This window comes from Octopus sinensis, unplaced genomic scaffold (assembly GCF_006345805.1).
Source record: "Octopus sinensis unplaced genomic scaffold, ASM634580v1 Contig14492, whole genome shotgun sequence".
Taxonomy (NCBI): domain Eukaryota; kingdom Metazoa; phylum Mollusca; class Cephalopoda; order Octopoda; family Octopodidae; genus Octopus; species Octopus sinensis.
This window is the reverse complement of record NW_021833258.1, coordinates 126,173-140,175: the sequence shown is the minus strand read 5'-3', so window position 1 is coordinate 140,175 and position 14,003 is coordinate 126,173. Positions and strand designations below refer to the sequence as shown.

General features: G+C 35.0%; 2 protein-coding genes across 2 annotated transcripts; both read right to left on the bottom strand.

Moving 5' to 3' along the window:
- Positions 1-328: 328 nt before the first annotated feature.
- LOC115230108 (intermediate cleaving peptidase 55, mitochondrial-like) lies at positions 329-2,213 on the bottom strand. Its single transcript, XM_036499509.1, has 4 exons — positions 1,650-2,213; positions 1,294-1,613; positions 929-1,039; positions 329-384 (listed from the first exon to the last, which is right to left on the bottom strand). The coding sequence occupies exons 1-4, from the start codon at positions 2,165-2,167 to the stop codon at positions 329-331; spliced, it is 1,005 nt and encodes a 334-aa protein (XP_036355402.1). The 5' UTR covers positions 2,168-2,213.
- Positions 2,214-10,802: 8,589 nt separating this feature from the next.
- Positions 10,803-11,222, bottom strand: LOC115230107. The gene has a single exon (XM_029800333.1). It carries the CDS (start codon positions 11,220-11,222, stop codon positions 10,803-10,805), a length of 420 nt encoding a protein of 139 aa, XP_029656193.1.
- Positions 11,223-14,003: the final 2,781 nt, after the last annotated feature.

The following is a 14,003-nucleotide window of genomic DNA, read 5'->3' as shown; positions in this document are numbered from 1 at the left end:
ATGTTAACATACAAAGCTCCATCCATCTTCGCTTTTATCAAAACCAAATTATTGAATGCAATAATGCTTATGGCACCCCATACCATGATTGTTTTTTACCGAATTTTACTGTTTTTGTCACATTTTTTCTCAAATATTTTTCTTTGCTTTTTCTCCATACAAAAGTTCTTTCATCACTATTGTACATGTTAAATTTACTTTAATGAGTGAAAATAACTCGCTTCCAAAAATATTTTGGGTGTATATTCCATCTTTAGCATAACATCAATCCTCGAATTTTTTGTTTTTGGTAAAAAATGGGCTTTTCGTGGGCGGATAAACATTCAGACTAATTTTTCACTGTATTTCTTATTGTTTGAGCTCTTGCTGATTTCTCTATTTTTTCTGCAAAAATTAAGGCAAATTTAACACAGTTGAAATTGAAATGCACTTTTCGAGCCTCATTCATTTAAAATATTTCTTGACGCTTAAGCGACGATGGTCGAAAAGACACGCTTTTCTGTTCGTCGTGCAGTTTTTCTAGTAGCTTCTGGTAATATGCGAAATCGTGCCAAACAATCTAATGCATTTTTCTTCAGGTCAACATTTTCTAAAATCCGATTTTGCTATCAGAACACTATTTAACATCTTGTTCTCTAGTATATTTTTATTGAATTTAGACAATTAAGAATATTCCGACAATTCTTATATTTGTGGAGTATAACTAAAATTGATACAAAACAAATTGCATTAATAGCTGTAAATAACAGTAAAGAATACATGGTACTCTAAATAAACCAGTTCCATGAAATTCAAAAATCATATCACCTTAATTCCATTACTCAACACTACTCAAAATACATTAATTACCACTAATTATCAATTAATCAATTCTTTATTCAAACACACAACAAGTCCTCAATATCATCCACGTACTTAGGGCAATTACTAGTAAGCACATGACCTCCATTCTGTGTGATCAACAAATCATCTTCAATCCTTATACCTATACCCCTATATTCGTCATAAACATAACCACAATCCCGAGAAATGTACAATCCTAAACACATCCACAACAAACACAAAACCAGGCTCGACTGTCACAACAAATCCTGGTTGGACAGGCACATTCCTACTCACAGAATCCGTATCATGCACATCCAACCCCAAATAATGCGACACATGATGAGGACACAAAACATTCTTCACAATCTAGCCCTCCTCATAACTATTACTACAGAGGGGACTAAATGACTGGATGTCCTCATAACCTTCCTTTTGATCAAATTATCAGCCAAGACCTGATACATCAAATCATTGACAAAATTAAGCGAATTTTGTCTTTTAAATGCCTCAATACACTCCAAATTGGCCTCCAACACACATTCATACACCTCCCTCTGAGCACGGGAAAACACTCCTTTAATATTTGACCACATTCACCACAAGAAGGCCACACTCTTGTCATATCACTGCAGTAGTGACCCACCTCACATCCACTATCCACCAATATCAACTCCCCCCGTCTGAACTCTCCCTTATACTTCATATAATGGATTATTGTGCTATTATCCCCACATGCCACCACTGGCGGGAAGGCAAATCCTTCACCCCCCAGTAAATCACATTGATAACTCAATTCACTTTTTATTCGATATTCCGACATCTTTTACTGACTTAATAATCCAACCATTTCCTTTACTGATTTGTTCATCACTATTTTCAATGCCTCTCCCAAAATATGCGAGGATTTGGCCATTTTTGAGGCCTCCCAGTCACTTTTTCTTATCCGCATGTCACTAATAAAGGGAGAAATACATTTCTTGTCCCCCACATTCAAATCATGGGCTATTAGTAGCCAGGATGATTCTAAATTGTCCATAAAAACGTGACAATGTTCATGTGACCACAAAAATGATTTTATTTCTGAAAAATCCAAAACTTTGCTGAGTTCCAGTGACTCTGCTGAGTTCCTCGATGTGAGAGAAGGTCCTTCCCAGCGGAGTTTGTTAGGGCAGAATGGTGGTAGGAACAAATAGTCGTTGAATGTGTTATTTGTGAGAGTACATACAAGGAGTGCATCTGGTTGGTCGTGTCCCGTTAGATAAAAATAATTCATGTTCTGTCTGAAGGGATGGGGTACGTCGGGGGCGGAGTATTGAGTTGTGGATGAGGGGATGATGGCCATGATGTCTCCATTGTGAGTCAGACTGATGTTTTGGATGAGTCGACGTCTTCTTTCTCGGTAAATTGTCCCGGTGGTAGTAGAAATGAATCGTTGAATTGAAAACCAACAAGGAGCACTGATTGCAAGCATTTTGTTATTTATTTAAATTTAATAGACACTTTTATAATGTTTAATTAATGAAATTAATTAAAACTGTAATCAACAATAGATAGTGATGTTTATTTCAGTGAGTTTGTAAATTAAAAAAATATTTTTTGTCTGACCCACAAAGAAACTCTTAATTATTAATTTAATTTTAGAAGTAAAAAAGCTGAGAATTTCTTTTTAAATGTATAAAAATTCATCAAAGTTATCGTCAAGATTATTCAAATTTACCAACACAAATTCAGTTTGATCGATTTTTACGACATCTGAAATTGAAAAATCTGAGACAAACCTTAAAAATCTTCAATTGTGATTCACAATCAAGTGAAACACAATTTTTTATGGCAGAATGAAAAATAAAATCGTGATTTTACAGATAGAAGACAATAAAACAGGTTGAGTGGAAAAGCTACATTATGATTTGTGAAGAAAATAGTAAATTGAAAATTTTATACAATCAATAAAAATTGTCGTAATTATGTTAAAGGGATGATAGCTAAATGCTAGAAAAACCGTATAAATGGTTCATCGACAGTGAATTAAAATTTCTTTGATCTACTAAAAAAGAGAAAATTAATATAATTCTGATATATTTCCACAATGTGCTGTTCTTCTTTGACCAACAATAACAGCAAAAGCCTACCATTTCCTTGATTACAACAAGTGAATCAGAAAACAGAAAAATTATGTTTACCAACCCCTCAGCCTCGCCGGATAGTGAAAGTACACGTCCCTGGCGTCCTTGAACATCTGAAATTGAAAAATCTGAGACAAACCTTAAAAATCTTCATTAGGCTTCCATTATTCAAAAACAACTTTAGATTCGCGTTCGTAGTGAAGAGAATATTGGAAAATCTATTATTGGTGCACAACCTTATAAACATAGCCCACACTTGCTTTGAAGCATATAGAGGCAGGATGGTGGTGGTCATGTAAATTATAAATTCATTAAATTGGCAACTGTCAGTGCATTGTTGAGGATAGTCAACAGTTAGTAGAATCACGAGATAGCACAGTTCGTCGATGGCCTGGATCAGATCAATTCATCAAACCTCGGGATATGACATGAGAGGGATAATTATCTGGTAAAGTAACCGAATTGCCATTGATTGAGCCAACAACACAGCCACAGTCTCAGATTTCTCGGCAAAAAGCAACAATAGTCGACAATAGCGATAAATAAAAAACAAATTAAACTCGACTTGATTCGACTCATCCTCGTCAATTCTACGAATAATCACGAAAAGTGGACAAAATGTTGCATTGGTCAATAGTGGTGCAGAGTAAAGGACACTGGGGAGCACAAATATGCACCCAATACACCACGATTGCACATTTGAAGTAGTCACAGGCCATTTCAGAGTGGAATATATCGGGATATAATAAATCATATAATATAGTTGTATATTCCGTGGACTACATATTGAATATAATCATTTCCTTCTCTACTCTCGTCACTGAGAAATAGGTGAGCAGATTAAAGTAATAAAACAAAAACTCGTAATTGGTCTCTACAAATTATACATTCGTACTACTCGATATGTTTTTCACGAATTGCATGCATTGGAAAAGATTTGCCAAAATTGTATGCAGTGACAAAATACATTCCTAAAGAAGGGAAGTCGAATACGAACACATTTCTTCGTAATTGAACTGCGATATGAACTCGGGACACCCCACAAGAGTAATATTGAGCCACCTGAATTGGGTTAGCCCTGAGACAATCAAGTAGATTGAGAATGAAAACTTCATTCACCATATTTTATCAAATTCTACACTAACTATAACCAATTAACCCTATAGATAAGTAATGAAAGAAAACACATCGAAAATATACGATCGGAGTCCCTTCACAAATCCCTCCAACACATCCTTAGTCAAATCCCAAACGGAGGGAAGCCTTTTAATCAGCAAAGCAAAAATATCCACCACGTCAGGATTGACAAAAAGTACTCTCCTAAGTAGACAAGCCAGAACGCCCAATACATTCAAATGGGATGCCAAGCCCTGGACAGCCTGAGTAGTTATACATTCCGCGTTGTCTTTGAGTGTCATGAATATTAATTTAATCATAATAGTCAGAGTTTCGTTCACATTGGCAACAATTTCCTCGGTGACTTGACCCTGTCGTGATAAAATGGAAAACATACAATCCTTTCATCGGACGCTGCGTGATATAATGAATAATATTTTAAACTGTAATAATAAAAAACTTTACAAGTCTATTTTCCTGATTAAGTTCATTACTGGAATTAGTATAAAGAAGGCAACCTCTGATTGTAAAACTGTGAGCGTTGTCTTGGAATAAGAAATAAAATAATATTCGATATAAATTCAATAAATGTCTAAAAGGTGAAAAGAGAAATCAACCTGTCGAATGTGTCCAACATTGCAATAGACCGAATGTCTGGCGATCCACCTCGGAACAGATACAAAATAATCGAAAAACGGCTAAAAATCTGGAAACAACCCCACCTCGGCTATACGTGGATTCGCAGAATATGCATTTTGCACTTTTTGACAAAAATGAAGCAAATAATGTTCAGCAGTCGAATTTGTCACAATATCAAAAAAGGGAACACAAGACTGGGCCGACACAGGAGGAGTAGTTTGTTTGATTCTGCAATGGAGGAGAAAACAAATTTTCTCGACAAAACTAGCAGATTTAAATAAATGAACTGACAGAAAGTAATCGTGTTCGAATAACAATAGTTCTCTATCCAGCACTTTATTATCATTCCAAACGAACTAAAAAGATATGAAAAGTCCAACCTCCACCAAATCAGAATATTGTCCATTGGGGGATCCGTTAGAACAATTGCATCAACCGATTGACCGACTTTCTTATAGAAAAGCATATAAGCGTTGTTGCCCTAAGAGTGGAGGATAAAGCGAACTTTAATAGCGGATCCTCCCATTCCCCCATAACACTCGTTAGGAATGTCATTAGGGTTGAACATGGTCACTGTTGAATCGTTGAATGAATACCACTGAAAGGGGTGAGTCAATTCTTTGATAAAGCAGTAGTAGTGGCCCGCTTCCGAATTGCCAGAATGAACAATAACCCCTATCAATTCAAATTAAATGTCTTGACACGTTCTCATCTGATCTGACAAATAAACAGAAAGCCCAACTTTCTAAAAGATTTGATTGCTTATTGTAGTAGATTATTATACATATAAGTTTTCGACATCCATGACCTGACATTGAATGTTATAAAACTCTTCATGACGAATACTCACGTGAGGACAGTCCTAAGTAAATAAAATACTCGACACAACGATACGATCGAATTGGAAATGGTCCCGAAAAACATTTTCTTGACACATTCGTTCTAATTTAGTTAATATCGACGTACTAGAGATGGGCACATGCATTCCATTTTTGTCAAGAGGTCGTTGAATATCTCAGTCATATCCTTCGGGTCGTATACATTCAGGGGCATTTTCTCGTATATATAAGCCTTACATAAATTGACAATATTGCAAGACTTTTTCCAACTCTCCTGCCAAATTTCCAATAAAACTGACCTTTAGAATTATAAACGTCCTCTGCAAATCTCGGAACAAAGCATAATATTTATTTTCTGGCCAGGAAAGTGAAGGTAAGGAGACGACTTGGGCTGCTTCTGCATTTTGGAACATTTTTGACGTCTTTTGTGGGAAAAGTAAAGACCAGTTCAATTAGTTTTGAAATAAATTCCTATTTTTCGTGTTTAAGAAAGACCTTCGAGCTGAAGCAATCTTCAAAATGAAAATGTTTAATTAATTTGCAAGCCAAACCGAGAAGATGGGCAAGTCGGGGATCTTCTTCAGCATAGACTAAAGCCGTAAAGTCCATCTCCATGAGTGTATTAACCACTTTAAAAAAAAGATCTGAGTATTCCAGTAATACATCCATAGCCTATAATAAATATAGTGAATGATGCCTTCAATTCCGGAATAAGTTTGTCAAAAAAGAAAAAAATAGCCTGTACAGGAGCTTCTGCATCTCTCCGCGGAAGACATGTCAGTATTCTCGATAGTATACAACTGTGTTCAATAATAATAAGTTATACAATTTCCGGCCGATCTTCCGAAACAATTTCGCATGAATTGACCAAACTGTCGAAAATAGCAGTCAGCCATATCAAATTGTTCCATCGATGGTCGTAGTTCAACACAACTCAATAAGCCCATTAACAGAGTTGAGAAAGACCCCGTCTTTATTATTCCGTTTCTTACTACACTTGCTTGTCGTTGATTGTCAATTAGAATAGCCCGTAGTCAATAAATCATTTTGAGGAGGTGATTTGGGTTCAGTATTTCTTTCCAATGAACAATGGAGTGATATTTTAGATCATTCATTTCTTTAACAAACATCCTTGTCGACTCAGCAGTGGACAAGGACATACAAAACAGCCACATTTTCCGGGTTAAGACATAGACCTGTTTGTGACAATTATACTCCGTCTTAATTAATTAATCTAATTCACAACTGATTTAGAAAATTTGGAAATAATGGCGATCAAGTCTATAAATTGTTCGATTCGATCCCCCACAGTTATCATGGATTTTTATCCTTCGGGATTTCCGGCAGACAGGAAGTGGGAACTTGGTTCATTGAGAGGGATTTCCAGTCAAACCTCCCAATAAATGGGGAAATAGTGATTATCTAAAGTCAGAATCAAACGCAACCTCATCATGGACTAGACCAAGATGCTTGATTGTCTTGTCGTCATCAGAAAAAGGGACTTGGCACCCTTTTATGTTCAAAACAAATAATATGTTAGACAAAATTGTTCTGACAGTTCTTGCAACGGACGCTTAAATCTAATTGAGAACAACACAACCAATTCTGGACGAGGACATTGAGTGCTCATATGAATTCCACAAATTAATTATATCTGCTCTCAATTCCCCCACCGTAGCCGTGACTGGAATCATAACCGTGGCCTAATCTCATTTGGGGAAGGGAAACCTGGCGTAGTGATTATCATATTGCAATCTCAGCCTGATTGTAGGACTCTTGACGGAGACGGCAGGCGGCCAATGACTTTTATAGTCAATTTCGATCAATTTCAACTGGTAGGCGTATCTCCTCTTAAACAGGTTCAAATGTTCATCGAGTAATGCCACAAGCCGCCCAACTTTGTCAAATTTCTCCAAATTAAAATTGCAGTTGCAGACTGGTGAATTGACCTACTCATTTAAGGGTGAATGGACACTCACAAATTCGAACTCATTGAGAACGTCCATTATCCTTCTCCTCCCAGTCGAGTGAACCACGGCCGTCTATAATGGAATAAGCAAATCAACAGCTCAGGTAAATATCACTCAGAATAGCATTCGCCTGCAACCAATCATGATTATTCACAGAGTTAAGGGCGACATTCCACAAGGCATACACAATCTTATCAAACTAACCAAAATACACCAAGGAAGTCACTTCTGGAGGCACTGTCGAGATCAAAATGCGTTGACATAACAAATTGATCAGACTTAGAGCGGGTTGAGTCATTTCCTCAATTCCAACACACGAAAGCTTTAATAAGTTAGTAAATCAACATTGTCTCTAAACAAGTCGAGGGTCTCGTTATCAAACAGAGAGGACGCAGAGATCATCTGGCATGTATCCAGTCCAAGAAATATCTGGACACATTCCCGAATGTAATAAAGTCGGAGTATTGTGTTGGGGGATTGTGATAGTAACTCCACCAAGTGGTCGAGGGAGACTAGTCGAGGGCTGTATTACGTAATAGAGCATATACTACATCTAATACTATTTTCCATAAAATATTGTTGGAAGGTAGAAAAGACGCAACTTATCAAAGTGTCTATCTGAGTAATGAGGAGGATAGAGTATCAATTTTTGATATGTTCAAACGTCCTTTCTCGGGCTAGTCGGTACAATCCCCTCCAGGCATACTCTTCCAGGCATCCACTCTATGATTGCCTTAAGTTTTAATAGGTTGGATACGAGATTGGCTTCTTGGTAGGAACAAATGATGATAATCTGATTTTTGAGGAATTTTATGTAATATTTTTATTCGTTTAAATATTTACTGTTCATTATTTGTTTATTGATAATTTAATATGTAAGTGTTTTCGATTGAAAGCTCAAATGCGCCACATAAACACAAATGTCGATCAAAATATTCCCTTTATAAATTAAAACGATTAAATAATTGCATTTTTAATATACAATTTTTTATAATATTAAACTAAAAATATTAACATACAATTTTTTCTTATAGTTTACATATTTAGCCCAAAAAAACAAAAAAATGTTTTTTAACTATTTCTCTCATAGAATTCAATCGAAAATTCTAGAATTTTCTTATCCCCAAGTTCCTTCTCTGCAAAATCTCTCCACGTGCCAAAAGCAGTGCAAAGCCTTCCCCCAAGTCCTTCAAGCACACTCTAGAAAGGACAGGCAAGAAAACAGTACAATCCTCTCCAAAATTCGCAGAGTTCTGTGGAGATTGCACATTTCTCTATACACTGATAATTACTTCTTTGCTGTCAATATTCTGGATGTTTTTAGTTTAAATATTTTATCTGTTTTTTTGTGAATTATTTGTTATTTCCAAGCTTTTTCTTTTCAATCTACATTCATTAGTCAACCTTCCAAAGCAATTCCGCTTTCTTTTCTCAGTTTTGGCCAGAATACTCAGACATTCCGATCGCCAGTTTTTTCTGATGATGGACAAATTTGGCATTTATATTGATTAACTGTGTGGGCATAATTTCTCTGCTAACTGGACTGCTAAAATATTTGACTGGGCTTCTTCCGGACTGTCCTCTCACGACGAAAATAATATCAAAACCATATTCCACTATTTTGGGAGCTCTCCTTCAATCTTCTTTAAAAATATAGTTGTAGATACAATTTTGTCGAGTAGCTCTTATTTAGTTCCACGGTTTATAATTTTCAAATTTAAAGTCGATAATGATTCTAGTCATTTTGCTGATTGTCTTTTCACTGCCGGCCTTTTTCATCATAGAAAGATAAAAACAGCATAATTAAAAATTAGAATCAGAATTTTACTCAATAGTATGAGTGACCACAAAATTCTCTTATTTAATGAATCTACCATTTTAAAATTAAATTCTATGCCATATTTTATTATATTTAATTTAATAAAAAGTTTATTAATATTTAAATTCAAAATATTTTTTGGAGAAGCAATTTATAAATATATAAAAATAAAGAATCTCAAATTTGTTTTTGTTGTCATATTCACGTGTCATGCCTCGTCACCGTTTTACTCCTCTTTCTAACGATGCTGTCTCCCAATTTCTTCACGATCTATCAAGGTTCCCTCAAAACTCTTAATACAACCATAGAGATTATGAGTCAGGTTTAATATCACGTAGCACTACCTCAATTCGTGGCTTTTACACTCGTTATGCGAATTCCTATCCAGTTTATTACGTTTATACTCCAATAATCCTTCCAAATCTCGCAGTGTCCGACTATTCGACCGTCGATCAAAGACACGTGGAAAATTTGCCTTTTATTCTTAAAATTCGTTCGGACGAAATGACAGAATACCCGGGAAATGAAATCAAAAAGATCATTTTTAGCCAACTTGTGAATTACGAGGATGAAAATTCTTGTTCTATTTGTCTTATAGATTATAAATCCACTTCAAATGTGTGCGTACTTAAATGTGGACACGTGTTTCATTATTCTTGTATTAAAAAATGGTTGTCTGCATGTCCGACTGTTCAATTATCCTGTCCATATTGTAGGGCAACAATTTGACGTTGTTTGTTTTATTTATTCATCTTTTATTCACTTTTTTAATCAAATATGTTTTGGATTGAGTTATTGGTTTAATTAGGCCTTTTTTAGAAGTTAAGGATAACTTTGAAATAGAAGAGGATTTTATTATTTAGTTACTAATTATAGCTTAGAAGGAGGATTGTAAAAAAGGTAAGTTTTTAGTGTCGATTAGAGAATTGTTTTTGTTATACTTTTTGTCAATTTGGGGTTTATATAAAGTAGGTATAACAATAAAATAAAATTTGTGATGTAGACTGTTATTAATGATCGATGAGGATGAGTAATAATTTAAAAAATAATACATGCTGTGAATAAATTAATTTTTAAAAGATTTACTTTACATTACAGTAACAAATTTTTCATTTGCTTAATGCTAGTTCATAAACAATTTTTTTTTAAATTTTCGTTGCCTTTTGGCCTACAGAACATTGTGAATTATTAGACACTGAATTATTCATTTGTGTCAAAATATTTATGGGAGAAAATTTGTTTACTGAATGATGAACTTTATTTTATCGATGTGGTGATTTATCAAAATGATAATTATAATTGACAAGAATGTTTTGGAAAGTTATTTTAATGATGTGGTTTAAATATATGAATTGACTTTTTTTGGATTAAATAAGTTTAATATAATTCATGAAGAATATTGAGAAATAATAATCCGGTTTATTGAGTAATAAAAATTTATAATAGCATTTTTTAAGCATCTATATTCTTTTTAGGACAATCTTCGTCTCTTATGCCCAACTATCATAGTCGGTACATAGAGGTCCTCGTCCACTCGTATTCCTGATTCAGAAGAATCCTTCAATTGACACTCAATCACTGCATGCTCCTCTTCGGGAACCGATATTCCATGTCTTGTCTCCACCTGCATACACTCCAATGTTTTTCTTAAAACGAGTGTTTGGATATATGTCTTCACTCTTTCTTCCATGGAATCCAGATGACTTTTGAAGAATCTTGAGAAAATTCCATCCCAAGTAAGTACAACAGGGATTATCTTCACTTTAGCCCGATGAATCGCCCCTAATTCATTTGCCAAAAGGTCATATTTGTGGAACTTTTCCACTTCAACTTGCTTTAGACAATTTTGTGAAGTAATCCCAGCTTCAATGAGTTTAATTGTATTCCTCATCTTGTCGTGGACAAAAATATTTGGTTTATTATTTGAAACAGCCGTATCCGTAGAAATAGTTGTGTCCACTCGAATTTCCACAACTTTATTGGCGAAAAAAGATTGAATTGAGTGAGTTTTTAAGAGAAATAATAATATTATGGGTAATTAGTGCTCTTTCTACTTCTTTTCTTTATAAATGAATCTAGATTATGAAGATCTAGTTTAAATAATTTAGTTGACTCTAATTAAGCAATTTCAATTGAATATTAGTTTAAATGTTTGATCACTAAATGTGATACTTACGAATCTGGTATATATGAGTGCATATATTCTTATATCCATTCATTCTTCCTTAAGAAAACTCTGGAAAAAGTCTCTATTGGGGGTTAAATTTCTCGATCATTGTTGGAATGCTCGTTATCGAATGTTTTATGACCATGAAAAAGGGCCGAAATGTAAGCTCTATCTTTTTGGATAATGAATGAATGAATATGGTTTATTTATTACAATAGGTCCAAAAGAAAAGTGGCCGAGGAATTAGAGCTTAGGGGGCTTGATAACGAGAGCCACGAAGGTCTCAACTTCGGTTTTGCCCCACGAGACTGTCTTATCTCCCTCAGCGAGTTCGAGTTTTTGCCAGGATCGCGTCAATCGTGTCAACACTCCGCTCATGCAGGTCTTCCAGCGGACTGCTGAGCTCCAGGCCGAATGCCAGTTTGATGGCAAATCGTCTGGTTTTTTCGAGTTTGGCGATTAGAAGGTCCCTTTCATCAGTTTGGTACCAGCCCTCCGAGCCATAGATTATTAGTGGCTGAACACAAGTCTGGTAGATGTGTAGAAACGTTTCTGCGCTTAGACAAAAACGCCTCAGTCCTTTTAGGATTTTCGCTCCTTGTTTCCGCTTTGCATGCACATGGGGTTTGTATGGCCCGGTGGGGTCTATAGTTACTCCCAGGTAACGTAGGTTCTTCGATATAATCAGGTTCCCATAATCCTCGAAAGTCGGTTTTTTGTCACGACCCATTGAAATCCAACAAATGGTACTTTTGTCCAGAGCGAGATTCAAGCCTTTACCATTGCACCAGATTTCAAGTTCCTCCAAGTACGGTTCTAGTCTGCTCCAGGACAGCCTTCTTCTGTGTCGGGGTCCCCACATCGAGACATCCGTAACCAAGATATCGTCTGCGTAGATAATTAGTTTGCTCGTAGGAAAATGTGGTTTCGGGACGTCGGCCAGAAATATATTAAAGAGCAAGGGGCTGAGAACCGATCCCTGAGGAACACCTCTCCTCAGATTCACGGCCTTCGATAGCAAATTTCCACAACGAATGAACGATTTTCTCTCGCACAAGAAGTCCTTAAGCCATCCGACAGTTTTTCGCCCAGCACCCAACTCCGCTACTTTATCTAACAACCCCAAGTGCCAGACACTGTCAAAGGCCTTGCAGACGTCCAGGCAGACCACCGTTATGCAGGCTTTATGTTGTTTGGCCCGAGTCAGTTCTTCCTCAAGAAGCGAGAAACAGTGACCGGTTGATCGACCAGGTCTAAAACCCCACTGTTCCTCCGCGAGTATATTATTTTGTTCCACGTAAGCCGATAAACGATTGAAAATAATTCTTTCCATTATCCTCGACGTTGTGCAGATAAGGCTAATTGGCCCATAACTTCCTGCCTGCGTATTTGGTTTTCCAGGTTTTTGGATAATATAAAGTTAATTTTGTGATCTGTGCAACTTATTGACACAAAAACCATTTTTTTAAAATTCTAATATTTTTAATAATCAAAGAGTTTGTAAGATACAAACATAATCAAATTCGGTTATTAACTGGTCAAATTATATAATTAAAAAAAGAAACTAGATTATGACTCCATAATGATTCTGTTTTACAATCAATATTAATTCCATTCGAGAATGATTCCAATTTTCATGCCAGATTATAAAATATATTTGGATATTATTTATTTAAAAAGATGTAATGAATACTAAATCAATAGCAATAAACAATCAGAATTACAAAAGTTCCAAGCAAAAATAAATTTATCTAAATTATCAAAAAAATGAATTAAAATGAATTATTCGAATGATCTGAATCTATGTTAACTTAGTTTAGTCTAATTATATTTTTTGAAAACAGTAAATTAAAAAAGGCAAGTCGTAAATAACAAATTAATCATTAATTACTAAACAATTGTATTTCACAAAATATTGCTTACAAGAAAGAAAGAGAAGGTATTGAAAAAAAATTACAACAGCGAACATAAACCACCCCTAATTAACTATATAAATACTTTATCGGCGCTCATTAAATCTTGAAGTAATCTTAAAATAAAGAAAAAAACGGATGAATTCTATACAGTTGATTCATTGTATTGTTTCGAGGAGAACTCCTTAAAACAAACTCTTCTCAATACAGACCAAGAAACAACAATACTTTATGATTATTATGACTAATTTTGTTTTTAATTTGCTTTTTTCCGTTTTTGGAATTAATTTATTTTTTAATAAGTTTAAGTTTATGCACCTCTATGAATCTTATCACGACATAGTCACCTTCTACTTAACTGATCTCCGAGGACTCACATTTTTAGTCATGTAGTGCAATTAATAATTTCTTAAAATATTTATAGACTGTAATATAGTCATGCCAAATCAAATTATGAAATAGAACTAAGAAAATTAAATTCAAAATATTTTTTATTCGACTTTGATTCCGATTATAGCAACGACGTGGACAGTCAGGTCCTCAACAAACAACTCTTTTTTCCATAAAAATAAAATAAAAAATAACTCAAAAA

Bases quoted from the DNA above. Each gene is read 5' to 3' on its own strand.
- LOC115230107 (XM_029800333.1), bottom strand. From the start codon at position 11,222: ATGAGGAATACAATTAAACTCATTGAAGCTGGGATTACTTCACAAAAT.
- LOC115230108 (XM_036499509.1), bottom strand. From the start codon at position 2,167: ATGGCCATCATCCCCTCATCCACAACTCAATACTCCGCCCCCGACGTA. The intron at 1,040-1,293 runs TTTGATGTATCA...GGATGTGTTTAG, and splicing joins TCGCTTAATTTTGTCAATGA to GATTGTACATTTCTCGGGAT. The intron at 385-928 runs GTAATTGCCCTA...TAATTTTTGCAG, and splicing joins TGGAGGTCATGTGCTTACTA to AAAAAATAGAGAAATCAGCA.